A 14,127-nucleotide genomic window follows, 5' to 3' on the forward strand; every position below is an offset into this window, starting at 1 on the left:
AGGATAATAAGGTGTTCAAGAAAATTAATGATTAATTAAACTGGATGTCCAGTATAGCTTCAAAAATCGGCCCCATCTGAAATTAGGGTTTCTCTTAATATATTTGATCAGATATAGATGACCGTAACCAGCGGTGGGCTACGAGCCGGAACACTAAATTCAACTCACCGCCACAGCTCGTAAGTTCTTACGGGACCAGCATGATTTTTCTGCTGCACCTGTGGAGGAAGCAAAATCGTGCACGGAGCCACAGGTGCACCTGTATTTCGGCATGCGCAGAAGCAAAAAACCCTCGCTGAAACACGGGCGGACCTGCGGTTCCGTGGGCGATTTTGCTTCGTTCACAGGTGCAGCAGCAAAATTGCGCTGGTCCCACAAGAACTTACGAGCTGCGGCGGCAAGCGCAATTTAGCGTTACAGCTCGTAGCCCACCACTGGCCGTAACTCTTAATCTCATTTTATGATTTACACTGTGCTGCTGCCAGTTGCTGTTTCACATGCTTTAATTACATTTTGTGACATTTTGAAGCCAGGCATTTCATTACTTAAAAAACTAATAACTTTGCCCCCCTGTGTGCAAGTGTATCTTTTTTTTAAAAATCACCATTAAAAACCGCTACCTGCAAGTAAGCACTATTACAGCATACTTGCATATACTGCTTGCTTATATAATGAGCAGCATTACAGTATATAAGATCAACTATGTCTTCAATGAGAATTTTAATCCTCTGACGTAAGTAGGGGACTTTTAGTAGTTTTAAATAAATTTTAAATGTTCCGGAGATCGCGATGGCTGTTGCCTCTTTATATAATAATAATTATTAATAATAATTTATTAGACTTGTATGCCGCCACTCTCTGGACTCTCCGGAGACTTATATACATGAGCCGTAGTAGCGCAGTGGGTAGAATGCAGTACTGCAGGCAATTAAAGCTGACTGCTAGATCTGCAGGTCAGCGGTTCAAATCTCAAGGTTGACTCAGCCTTCCATCCTTCCCAGGTGGGTAAAATGAGGACCCAGATGGTGGGGGCAATATGCTGGCTCTGTTAAAAAGTGCTATTGCTAACATGTTGTAAACCGCCCTGAGTCTAAGGAGAAGGGCGACATTAAAAAAAATCGAATAAATAATATGTATGTATGTATGTATGTATGTATGTATGTATGTATGTATGTATGTATGTATATATTTATATTTACTATGTATGTATGTGTTTGTGTGTATACACACACATATAAACAAACTATATATATTTATATAAAACTATATGTATAACTATAAACCGGTATTCTACTCAATCTCACTCACGTGCCTTCTCTTCCAATCTCTCCAACTACGCTCAGCGCCCTCCGCGTAGCTTGCGCTATTCGCGTTGGCCTTCGGGTTATCCAAACGGACTCGCTCGCGGCGGGACCAGCTTGCCAGGCAGCACCCACCTTGCCGAACTTGCGGTGGACCTCAAAACTCCCACTTCAAAGCTGCCCCCCAACAACAGGGGTAGCACGAGCCGGAACACGCACACCCCTCTGCATCCGCCTTTTGTTTACATTGGTTCACCAGGCAACTACGAAACGCTCCCGCCGCTGACAGAAGCTGCGTCTTCCCTGAGGCCGCCCTCACCGCCTCTGATAGGCCGCCGAGCGGAGCGCGCTCAGTCGGCGCAGGCGCATTGGTGCCGGCGTTTCTATCTCGCCCGGTGTGGCAAGCGTTCCCGAAAGCTGAGGACGGGAGTCAAGCGCCTGTTTCTTTTTTTGCTTTTAAGAAAAGGGTGTCCAGCCTTGGCAACTTTTTAAAGACTTCAACTCCCAGAATTCCCATGCTGTAATATTGAAGTTCACATTTTGGTTACCCTTGTCTTAACAAAGTGACCATTTCTTAAATTGGGGGTTTTAACATTACTTTTAATATTAGATTTGTTCATATTGTCTTTTTACTGTTGTTAGCCGCCCCGAGTCTACGGAGAGGGGGCGGCATACAAATCTAATAAATAAATACATAAAATAATAAAATGAACTTAATTTACACTGAAGTGCTTCGCTTGATTCCATTGCTCTAGTCGCAGGGGTAGGCAAAGCTGGCTCTTCTGCGACGTGTGGACTTCAACTCCCAGAATTCCTGGGCTAGCGTGATTGGCCTAGGAATTCTGGGAGTTGAAGTCTACGAGTAATAGAAGCGCCAACTTTGCCTACCCCTGCCTGCATTACAAGCACAATGGCGCATGTGTGGGTGGGTGTGATCCTAGATAGTAATGAAACAGCTAACTTCTCCACATAGATAGTACCCTTATGTTATCATTCCTAACTCTCCTTGTGGATGCAGGGGGTGCAGGCATCTCACCCCTCTCCCCAATTGAAAGCTGTTTGGCCAAATCCCCCCTAAAGTCAGACCCAGGAATGGTTTATCTTCTTTACATGATACTGTGTCAACTGGAAGAATCCATGATTTTACTACCGGTACTAATCCTTGACTTATGACCACAGTTGAGCTCAAAGTTGGTAAGAGAGAGTTAACTGAATTTCCCATTTTAAGAACTTTGTTGCCACCCTTATTAAATCAATCATTGCAGCTGTTAATTTAGTAGTTGTTAAGTGAATCTGGCTTCCCCATTGACTTTGCTTATCAGGGGGTCACAAACAGTGAACACTCATAAATTAACCAGCAGTCAAGTATCTGAATTTTGATCACATGACCATGCATGTTGATTACATGCAACAGCCATAGGTATGAAAAAATCACTTTTTTCAGTGCCATTGTAACCTGTCACTAAACAAACAGTTGTACATTGAGAATTATCTATATAGAAAGGTTCTATTTCAATACCTGCTACCTGCATGCCGAAGAATCAAAGGATTTAAAAAAATATACACTGCTCATAAAAATAAAGGAAACACTTAAACAACACAATATAACTCAAAGTAAATCAAGTTTCTGTTAAATCAAACTGTCCACTTAAGAAACAACACTGATTGACAATCAATTTCACATGCTGTTGTGCACATTCAACTTTGTACAGAACAAAGTATTCAATGAGAATATTTCATTCATTCAGATCTAGGATGTGTTATTTGAGTGTTCCCTTTATTTTTTTGAGCAGTATATATTTGCGTTGAAGTCAACTCCTGGTGATTGTACAAAACCATGATTTTTATTTAAAAAAACACCTCCTAAGATTTAAAAATACATATATTTCCCATTTTATCTTACAATCAAAAGATTTGCTGGTAGTCTCTCATCCAATTATTGACGAGTCTTTTGTATCAACCAAGTCAACTAGATGTTATATTTTAATAAACAAGGAGCAAATTGTTGTTGTTTTCTAAAGAACCAGTTAATACTGTAATCCTTTTGTTAGCTTGACATTCACATTTTAAAATATTTTGAATATTGAAATATTACTGATTGCTTTTTGTTGGTGGTTTTATTCTTTATTTGTTATTTCATAATTTTTTAAAAAAAGTCTTGTGTATAAACTTTGAATCAATGTTGCTGAATGACATTACAACGTTTTGAATAAAATAATTCCTGATGAGCATCACACAATTTCAGAAGGTATATCAAATGTAAACTGAAATGGTCTTTACTCAAATGCATGTTCAGATACATGCACACAAGTAGGTGATTTGATTACAATAATATTAATTTGTAAGACATCTTTTGATTTTATATACTGTATAATCCAGATTGTTTTTATAGCTTCATGCATTTTAATCAAAACTATTAAAGAAATATATTGCTTACAGAATTGGAATGTTAATATGCAAGAAAATGCCTTTTTTCTGATTAAAGATCTAAGTCAATACATGGGTAGCCATGCCAATTTTTTAAAATCAAAATTATATATAGAAATTTTGAAGATTTTGATGCTTTATATCATTTATCAATGGTATTAATAGTATATGGAACGTACACAGTGAAAAGGTATTCCTTTCATATCTTCTCGATGATCCCGTGCATAGTCCCATAGATAATAATCAATGAGAACTGCATTGATCTTTTCACTCATGTTGTCACCTTTCTTTTTATAAAGTTTAAGCAAATTACTGCAAATGAGCTCACAACACCAAATACTACAACCTCGAATCTCCACTTCCTGATTGTCTCCAAACTGGAACATGTGCCCTGCAAGATAAGGAAGGATTAAAGAAAGTAATATGAATAAAGAAAATGGGAATATAAGAGGAAATATTTTAATTAATATTAATAATTAATATAATTAATGTATAGCTAACATTGTTAACCAGGTCCATTCAAGTTACATATTTTCAGTATCTTAATCTACGTAATACCATACTGCTAAATTGAAAGGGTTGTAGTAGTTTTGCATTGTTTATTTATATCTCATTCCCCATATTTTCTTTGTCCTTCATAACATTTCTAATACTTTTCCTAACTAGGGGCAAATGTGCCTTCAGAAAGATCTTTTATAGTTCTGTTACTCAAGAGGCTGCTGCTTGTATCATAACTTCACATTAGAGATAGGCCAGGAATTATTGTTTCCTGCATTGTACTGCACAGAAAAAGGCAATCTTTTTGCAGAAGGAAACATGAAACAAATTACTGAAATCTCAAAAAAGAAAATGGCTTGTCTCAACTCGGCATATACTGATTGGATAACAGCCATAGATTTTTGAATGGCAAGAGGGACAAAAATGCAGGAAGTTTAAGAAATGTAGTAGAAATCAAGAAAAGTGGTCTAATAATTAATTTTAACATACAAAATTAAATGCATAAATGAGAGATCCCTAGTGCTTCTGATATACATTAATAGAAAGTAAAGGTTGTTGACTTATATTAGAACTTATTTTAAAATAGACAAATAAGCACAACACTATCAGGGTCAATTTAAACTATAATTAGTAACAGCCTCCCCGAGTCTACGGAGAGGGCCGGCATACAAATCCAATAAATAAATAAACAGAATTGTAAACAAGCCAACATGCTTCCCTGATAAAGCTAAACATGCAACTATCTGCAGTTATTAGACTTCTTGATAAAAAAAATCACAATCATAAACTTGCAACATGGGCAATCAAAATTTTAATTAACTCTTGAATACAAATCTTCAACCCTTACAAAGTTCATTTTTTGAATTGACAAAATCTTGTGCACTATTTTAAAAGCTTGCATAGCTTGCCAGCAATGTATCTTCAGAATCATCTTTAAATAAATTTGGCCTCCCGTCTTAATTACATATATTTCGGAAGAAGTTGTTAGATTTTTCCTGCTTATGTGACATGAGGAGAGGCCAGGCATTGCTTTCTATTATGGCGCTGGCATTTTGAAATGGCCCCTCTAGATTTTTAATTTAGTTTAAGTAGATTTAAACACTATTTTGAAACCATAGCAACCCTGGGTGGCTCACAGTGTCAACAGCCAACAAGATACAATAAAAAATGGCTTGCAATCTAGAATTAATTTAGCCTAGTTGGTTAAGATGGTAGCTGCAGACCTATTGCTTATATGCAAGCAACATTGATACTTGTACAAAGGGTTTAATTTATGTGGTGACAATTACCAAATTGATTTTTGATTCCTCAATATTGATAGAGAGAGGGATATAGATGGATGGGAGGAAAATAAGATTTGGAAACCACAAGTATTCATGGATTGAGAAAAAAACCCTGAGTATACAGTGTTCCCTCGATTTTCGCGGGTTCGAACTTCGCGGAAAGTCTATACCACGGTTTTCCAAAAATATGAATTAAAAAATACTTTGCGGGTTTTTTCCCTATACCATGGTTTTCCCCACCCAATGACGTCATATGTCATCGCCAAACTTTTGTTTGCCTTTAATAAATATTTTTTTTAATAAACTTTAATAAATAAACATGGTGAGTAATAATCTGAATGGTTGCTAAGGGAATGGAAAATTGCAATTTAGGGGTTTAAAGTGTTAAGGGAAGGCTTATGATACTGTTCATAGCCAAAAATAGTGTATTTACTTCCGCATCTCTACTTCGCGGAAATTCGACTTTCGCGGGTGGTCTCAGAACGCATCCCCCGCAAAAAGCGAGGGAACACTGTACATGTTTTAGCAATCAAATTCCTAGACATAATTTTAAAATTAAATATCTTTTTTTTAGACAAGAAATGACATTCTATATCTGAAATACCAGAACAGAAAATTTGGAAAAGAATCTTACTTTTCCCTTTTATTTTTTCTTTCTGCATAATAAAAAAGTGAAAAAGTAAAGTACTCAGTTAACACTGTCTTTTACATTTATACTCAAAAGTAAGTAATTTACTCAAGATATCTAGGATTGTGGATTGTCATGAATGAAGGCAATTGTAAATAGTGTTTTCTGGGAATAAATAATTCTCAATTTCTCTTATGTTTATTTCTGCTGCCATACATCAAAAAAATACTGATACAGTATAAAGTGGCAGGTAAAATAGAAATTTTTCATGATCATAAATAATTTAATACCTTTCTTAAGTTTGTTCATTAATTCTTCTGAATATCTCATTGCTCCTAAATGAACAAGAACCTGTGGTATCCTGTAATCAGCAAATATAGAGATTTTGGAAATATCACTGAAGCAGCCATCTCCTTTCCCCTCCAACACGCTCCAAGTGTCAGCCACAAGGATCTGCGCCCGTTTGTAAAAAGCTACCTTTCTACCCTGTGGTAGGAAAAGGAAGAAAAAACAACCACCAAGTAGTAAGATGATTGGAATGTAGTCACATTTACAGATTTTAATTGCTATTTCAATATGTTTTTCTTACCACCTTTCATTTCAAAAGAAGCTTAATATGAGAATTATATGAAACATGACAGCCCATACATAAGGAGGTTAAAATGCCAGACGTAGGAGTGGGAAGATATAGGGTTAAATCCACCACATGGAAAAAATCCCCTGGAGGCCTCTGAACCAGTCACTATATCTTAACACAAACCTGCTCTATAAAGTTCTTGCTCTATTGGAGGAGAGAACACTATGTACTCTACGCTATTTTTGCACTAGTTTCATTATGGCCATGCATAAGTGCACCAGCATGTCTTCCACCCCGTTCTAATGTTTCTTTTATTTTTTACTAGTACCATGCATATGAATATTATTATTTCTAATGTTTCTTCTTGTTTTTTCTTCCTACTAGTATCATGCATATGAATATTATTATATCTTTACATACCTCCAATGTGTAATTGACAAAACAAATAAATAAATAAATAAAAATAAATAAGTTATTGCCTAAGGATTGAAATTTTTTAAAAAAACAGATGCAATAAGATATGTTGTAAAAGCAAAACACTGTAAAAGAAGTATTCCTTTCATTTCCCCCAACTATTAACTGCTACAGTTGTTCATTATAACCTGCCTTAAGCTTTTACGATTATTGCCGATATATTCTGTGCTTGAATCATTTGTTTCAGTTGTTTTAATCAATCTCTTAACTCAGAAAATTATAATCTATCTTGCCTTGCTAACAAATCTGTTTAATGTCTTAATTTGCTTAAACTTTTATTTTGGATATTGGATATAGCCTATTTCTCCACTCCTCTCAATCTTATATCATCAGCAAAGGTTGTCTTTTCCAAAATTGTGCCCAGTGGATTCTTGTCATTGTGATCATATATCTTGGTAAATTGTGATTTTTAAAAAAAAATTATACACACTGGAATAATTCTTAATACAAATATGTATGATCTCAATTCTGTAGCGGTTTAGGAATATTGGTCATTAATGCCCTCACTATCTATGTTGGATAATAAGATCACGGGAGATATGTGCTGTCATATTTTCCACCCTGCCGTAGCACAAAATGAGACATGATGGTATGCAGCAGTTCCTTGTCCATTTTTCAAGAAGGAAGAGAAGGAAGAAGAAGAAGAAGAAGAAGAAGAAGAAGAAGAAGAAGAAGAAGAAGAAGAAGAAGAAGAAGAAAAAGGAAGAAAGAAAGAAGGAGGAAGCTGAAAATGCAGACTATAAGAGATTTACCTGGAATGTAGCTTCATCTTTAAAAGATGGGAAATTTTCCACGATTATCTGTAATAATTTGTGGGCGCTTTTCTCACTTTCTTTAACACATGTGAGGTAGGAGCCCCCAAATTTCTCCAGCAGAATTGTTCCAGCTTCATTCAGTACACGATGTCTCTCCTCGATTAAAGGCATAGGCACCTCTGTATCAGAACGAAATGCATGCTTCACCTGATCCAAGGTCATAGTGGCATAATAAGAAGCACTAGTAATGGGTGTTCCTTCATAAAGGGCAAAAAATAATAATAATAATTATTATTATTAATTACATTTAGCAATAGCAATAGCATTTAGGCTTATATACCACTTCACAGTGCTTTTAACATCCCTCTCTAAGCAGTTTACAGAAAGTCAGCATATTGCCTCCAACAATCTGGGTCCTCATTTTACCAACCAACTTGGAAGGATAGATAGCTGAGTCAACCTTGAGCCTACTGAGATTCGATCTGCCAAACTGATCAGCAGAAGTAGCTTGCAGTACTGCGCTCTAACCACTGCACCACTGAGGCTCTATTTGAGATAATTAGTAAAATGCAAGAGGAATTTTAAAATTTTAAAATAATTAGTAAAATGCAAGAGGAATTTTAAAATTTTAAAATTTTCCAATTAGGAAACAAGCAGAATTATTTAGGCTGATTATTGGGTCAACTAAACAATTTATTTCTCAATTAATTTACCTCCACATATGATATACTGGATCTGCTACTGGAATTGCAATTTAATATACTATTCTATTTAGATTATTATTTTTTAAATGAAAATATTAATGTAATTTTTCAAAGTACTTTTTTCCTTTGATTGACATTAATGAGGACAACTCAGTAGCTGAGGATGATCATTCAGGAGAAAGGAAGATATGTGATTTTTTTTAAAAAAAGTTGAATTTGACTGCTGGTGACTTCAAAGACCTGGTTCATGCAAGTTCTTCGTCTAATAGCACAGAAGTAATTTACCACAATTGGTCAACCTCTAATAGGTGATAATGCTAAATGCTCTAGTGGAGCATTCCTTGCAAAACAAGCTGTGGTTCTTGCAATTTTAAGCAATTAAAAAAATCTTTATTTGAACTGGAACTCAATTACATGGGTATAAAAGGCGTTCCAAAAGGGCTAGTGGTGGTTGTATATCTCCAGTCTTATTAAATTATGTTTAAATTCTTTCCTTTGGGGTGGGGAGGCTCTTCCAAACTTAACATTCTAATGCAGGGGTGTCAAACTCGCATTGTCATAATGGCATCATGTGATATATTGGGATTTTTCTCCCCTTCATTAAACAAAGTGTGGGCATGACCAGCATGTGACACATCCAGCCCGCGGGTTATTTGACAGCCCTGTTCTAGTGCTTCTTCTAAACTGACAGATATGTTGACAGATATGAATCAATAAAATGTCAACCTACTTTTTCTATTTAAAAACTATCAGTTGTGAAAATTAAATAATGCCAGATGTTTAAACTAAACAAGGGGAAGATGTTGACTTGTCCTGCTAATGCTCCACTTGTAAATTACTAATTTACTTGAATTAAGTAAAGTACTGAGTAATTGTACTTACTCAGCATGGCCTAATTCTGTTGATATACTTCCCGGAGAGGACTGCAAGAGAAATTAAAAGTGAAATTTGAAGAGGCAGCTTTCCAGTCTGGGCCAGCTGCCTTCTACTACATTGTCCTCAAGGCTTATCTAATACCACGACAACTTTTTTTTTTGGGGGGGTGGGGGACGGACGGACGGACGGACAAGTATCCATCTGAAATAATATGTGACTTTTGATTATTAATAAGAAGAGTTTAAATCTATAATTAAAAAGAGATATCACAATAAATTATAAGTCAAAATGTATTTAATTATGATGAAAGAGGGGACAAGAAAAACAAACAACAAGGAAAGAGATTAAGGAAGGGGAGGAAGCAATAGGTCTAAAATTAAGAGGCACAAGAAATAATTATTATTTTGGAAAGTTAAGCCAACAGCGGTTAAGTTGGAGTTAAAATTTAGATTCAATTGATGGAGAACCCAGAAGATAAAAATAGGTTCCTTTTTGGAAGTAGCTTTTTTTCCTGGTGACATATACCTAGAATAAAGTCTTATATAAATAAATGTCACAATAATAAGAATTTTTGGAAGAACCACTGTTAGTTTAAAATTTGAGAATATACCATCACTCTGGGAAAAGAGGATGGAAGAGGAGGAAGAAGGTAGGAGGAGGGAGAGGAGTGCAAGGGGGGGGAAAGGGTCAGACTGACAATTGTTGATGTAAGGGCGGAATAAGATATGGATTTTTGAATGATTGATAAAAATGAATAACTATGTGTTTAATATTTTAAGGTACAGTGGTACATCTACTTACGAACTTAATTCGTTCCGTGACCAGGTTCTTAAGTAGAAAAGTTTGTAAGAAGAAGCAATTTTTCCTATAGGAATCAATGTAAAAGCAAATAATGTGTGCAATTGGGGAAACCACAGGGAGGGTGGAGGCCCTGTTTCCTCCCAGGAGATTCCTAGAGAGGGCCCACAGAGGATTCTCCCCACCTTTTCCAGCCGTTTCCTCCCAGGAGATTCCTAGAGAGGCCCCATAGAGGTTTCTCCCTGCCTTTTCCAGCCCTGTTTCCTCCCAGGAGATTCCTAGAGGCCCCACAGAGGATTCTCCCCACCTTTCCCAGCCCTGTTTCCTCCCAGGAGATTCCTAGAGAGGCCCCACGGAGGCTTCTCCCTGCCTTTTCCGGTTACAGTTTCGGAGGCTCAGGTTTGTAAGTGGAAAATGGTCCTTGAGAAGAGGCATTCTTAGGTAGAGGTACCACTATATATGCATATTAATTTGTATTTGATGTAGAAGAGGGGGAAAAAATTGGACAAAATTTTTTGGGAGGTTTGGTAACTGGCATGTATTTAAAACAGTTGCGCTGTCCTGCGATCATGCGATCACCATTGGTAACTTTCCCAGCCAGCTTGCCACAAGCAAAGTCAATGGGGGAAAGTCAGATTTGCTGAATGACAGAATGATTCATATAACAACTGTGGCAGAAAGTATGAAAAATGTTACAAAACCACTGCCTTGCTTAGCAATGGAAATGTTCGGCTCCATTGCGGCCATAAGTCAAGGACGACCTTTGATTTGTAGTCGACTTTGTTCTACTTCATGAAAGAGTCTTGTTTACTCTATTGCTATTCACATATCTGCTGTGTAAAGTCCAAACACGCCCTTCAAGTGTACATCTAATCAATGTAATTAAGAAAACTAACCTTCATCGAGTGCTCTGTTGATGGCAGCACAAAGAGACCAATAGCCGCTGTAAGTCTTGCCTTTGTATTTCACCAAGCACTTATGGTCTTCATGTTCAGACCAAAAGGAAAAATTGAGCACATCAGCCACAAATACCCAGTTCACGGCATCTTCATTGGCTTCTTGAGGGTTTAACTCATGAGAAGACTTCCAGCCAGCCACACCAAATTCCTTCTCTGTGACTTTACTGAACAACATCTCTGCAACCTTTTGCACACCGCCATCTTCAATGTGCACATCTTTGCTGTTTTCTGCTATAAACTTTGCAGATTCTTTAGGATTTAAAATTGCTTCCATATTTTCCTTGCTTCTGAATCGCAGTAAATGTCAGCCTTTGATCTATAAATACAGAGTTGATAGAATTCAAGAAAGATACGTAGCATTTATTCCTGCGATGGCAAACTTATGTGGCATGCGGAACCATATCTGCCGGCACATGAACCACTGCCCTAGCTCAGCTCCAGTGTGCATGTTTGTGCTGGTCAGCTGATTTTTGGTTCGTGTGGAGTCTCCGAGGGCATTTTTGGCCTCCAGAAGGCCTCTGGGGGTGGTGGAGGAAGGGGTTTTCAACCTCCCCAGGCTCTAGCAAAGCCTCTGGAGTCTGGGGAGGGCGAAAAACATGCCTACTGGGCCTACCGAAAGTTGGGAAATGGGGGAGCAGGGGTCTGCGTGCATGCACAGGGGCAGGGCAGCATGGGGATAGGGTTATGCATGCATACGGAGAGGGATGAATTATGGGTGTGGCCACATGTATGTGCATGATATCCTGAGCGCTTTCAGCACCCAAAGGAAAAAAGGTTCCCCATCAACTGATTTATTCTGTTGACAATCCATTTATCTTCCCAGGCCTTTCCAAATTTTAAGCGATACCTTTTACGGGTTATGCAGCAGGAAATTCTACTAAGAATAAACAGTGCTTATTCTCAAGTTTGTATACCGCTGTACCCTTGAAAATTGAAAAATGAAAAACTTTTCTATTCTTAAAACAGCAGCATCAATTTTGGCAATACTGTTTATTCTCTGCTGATGCAAAGCTAATTGCATATGTATTAAACTACTAACAAAACATCTTATTGAGCCTAGCCCTAATGGAAGAGAATGGGAGAATTATACAAATGCCATGTGGATGGATGCACATTTATCATTTAACAGTAGCACCTTGAAACTTTTTTTAATGATCAAACCATATATTGAAAGCAGCAAATTTGTGGCATTGCAAACAGAACTCTTTCCAAAATTGTCAAGGATTTCAGGTGTTAATCGAAGGGTATTTGTGAACATTCAAGGAATGGGTGAGAAATGAAGTTTGTGCTTCCAATATTTCTGACATATTTCTGATTTTTCTTTCTTTCAGAGTCCCTTTCCTCAAGCCAACCACAGCACCATTTAAGCTTTCTTCAAAGCTACAAGAGATAAGTAGAGCGGTCATGCAATCTGTTGTCTGTCTCAGAAAGCAAAATTGCCATGGGAGAATAAAATGTAGAATCTTTGCCAAATTGAATCTGATTCTTGAGGACCTGTGGATGAAACCTATACCATTGTCTTCCTCCAACTTTTGTTTCTTTTTGTTTTATTTAAAGTCTCACTTCTGCCCTGAGTCTTCTTTAATGAAGGACTACCAGACCTGGGCTGCACAAAATTGGAGGACCACTAGATGTTAGCAAAGAGATAATGTCTCTTTGTCCTTCTGCAACCATGGATAGTATAGTCCTATTTTAAACCCCAAAATTAATAACCATTGGAAAGGCCCGATTTCCTATAGAAATAAAGCCAGTTGTGATAGCCCTGGAGGCTTTAGCTCCGCCCACTGAATGCAGAGATTGTGTCGGTAACCAATAGTATTTTGATTTTTAGGAAACTTTCCCCCCCAACCCGCCACAGTTAAAAACCAATATTGCCGAATGAAATGGGTCAAAGCGATGTCTTTTTGATCGGAGGGAAATTCACCTTTTAATCCATGTACGAACGGCAGAGGTGCAGTGACAGCAAGCGCTCCTATTCTCAGCCAACCTAACAAGGTTTCACTCGAACAATGGACGTGGAAAAAAGTTCCACCCCGTCCTCCGCCCTCCGATTACCCGCCACGATTCGCACGTTCGCCGATCGCTTGAGGAAATCTTGCTTACAAAGTAACCGCGAGGTCACTTATGGGTGGCTGTGCTCTTTCTCCCCATCACAATTTGGAAACGTCGATCTAGTCCGGCGCCCGTCATCGAACACACAAAGGCGGCGCGGCCAGAAGCGTTTTACCAACAGGAGCAAGCGCTCGCCTGTCAATCCGATTGCGATTCCCTGGAGTATTTCAATGTCAGGCGTTAAATCGGCTTCAGATTCGGTATTGGATCCTTGGCTGTTTCTACGCTTTTCATTGACATGCAGGAAGTGAACGGTTACGTTCTTTCTTTCCCCCTGTACTCGATTCACATGGCCAAACAAGGACTGCCTGCGGATCTCGGGCCTACGTAAAACACCCGGAAGTTTGCAAAGACGTCTAGCAAAAATGTTACAACGTCTCGCCAGGAGATTGAAGCCATCTTACCTTTAAAGATCCCGCGTTGGATTTGGGCACGCTTTGCTCAGTGAAAACCCCACGAGAGACTCTCCCTCGATCCAAAGCGGCGTTTCTTCCCTTTCGACCCTTCGCTAATCGTCCTGGCTTTGCCCTCCAATCAGAACAGGCCGGATTTGCATAAGTTAGTTGCGAAACTATTACAGTACCGGATATCGATACCAGCTGCAACGTGCTTTTATCTCGCGCGCAGATACACCCGCATTTCACTCTACTTTGCACGATGGCGAATCTTTGGGTTGGTTGAGCCGTCCCCGGCCCAAGTGTTGGCCTCTGGCAGGTACTTTTCAATCGGATTTAA

General features: G+C 38.2%; 2 protein-coding genes across 7 annotated transcripts in view; both read right to left on the bottom strand.

Moving 5' to 3' along the window:
• KIF27 (kinesin family member 27) overlaps positions 1-1,765 on the bottom strand; it is a 31,540-nt gene extending 29,775 nt beyond the window's left edge. For 2 of the 5 annotated variants that reach the window (XM_070742734.1, XM_070742738.1), the window contains exon 1: positions 1,309-1,624. The gene's annotated coding sequence lies outside the window, so the exon portion shown is untranslated. Of the gene's footprint in view, positions 1-1,308 lie in introns of all 5 variants that reach the window. The other 3 variants (XM_070742736.1, XM_070742735.1, XM_070742737.1) reach the window with 3 other exon arrangements.
• Positions 1,766-3,403: 1,638 nt separating this feature from the next.
• On the bottom strand, positions 3,404-13,928 carry QNG1 (Q-nucleotide N-glycosylase 1). Of its 2 annotated transcripts, none has more exons than XM_070736277.1 (5): positions 13,797-13,928; positions 11,218-11,596; positions 7,941-8,200; positions 6,428-6,623; positions 3,404-4,119 (listed from the first exon to the last, which is right to left on the bottom strand). In XM_070736277.1, exons 2-5 carry the CDS (start codon positions 11,552-11,554, stop codon positions 3,887-3,889), a joined length of 1,026 nt encoding a protein of 341 aa, XP_070592378.1. In that variant the 5' UTR covers positions 11,555-11,596; positions 13,797-13,928; the 3' UTR covers positions 3,404-3,886. The 2 variants fall into 2 exon arrangements, with proteins under 2 accessions (XP_070592378.1, XP_070592379.1); XM_070736278.1 differs by lacking the exon at positions 13,797-13,928 and adding an exon at positions 13,205-13,683.
• Positions 13,929-14,127: the final 199 nt, after the last annotated feature.

The sequence above is a fragment of the Erythrolamprus reginae genome, chromosome 2 (assembly GCF_031021105.1).
Source record: "Erythrolamprus reginae isolate rEryReg1 chromosome 2, rEryReg1.hap1, whole genome shotgun sequence".
Classification (NCBI taxonomy): Eukaryota; Metazoa; Chordata; class Lepidosauria; order Squamata; family Dipsadidae; genus Erythrolamprus; species Erythrolamprus reginae.

What these genes read in the sequence shown, in the direction of transcription:
- QNG1 (XM_070736277.1), bottom strand. Translation starts at nt 11,554, where the DNA reads ATGGAAGCAATTTTAAATCCTAAAGAATCTGCAAAGTTTATAGCAGAA. An exon ending in CAACAGAGCACTCGATGAAG is followed by an intron (nt 8,201 to 11,217) that starts GTTAGTTTTCTT and finishes CCCTTTATGAAG; the next exon opens with GAACACCCATTACTAGTGCT. An exon ending in AATGAACAAACTTAAGAAAG is followed by an intron (nt 4,120 to 6,427) that starts GTATTAAATTAT and finishes CTTATCTTGCAG; the next exon opens with GGCACATGTTCCAGTTTGGA.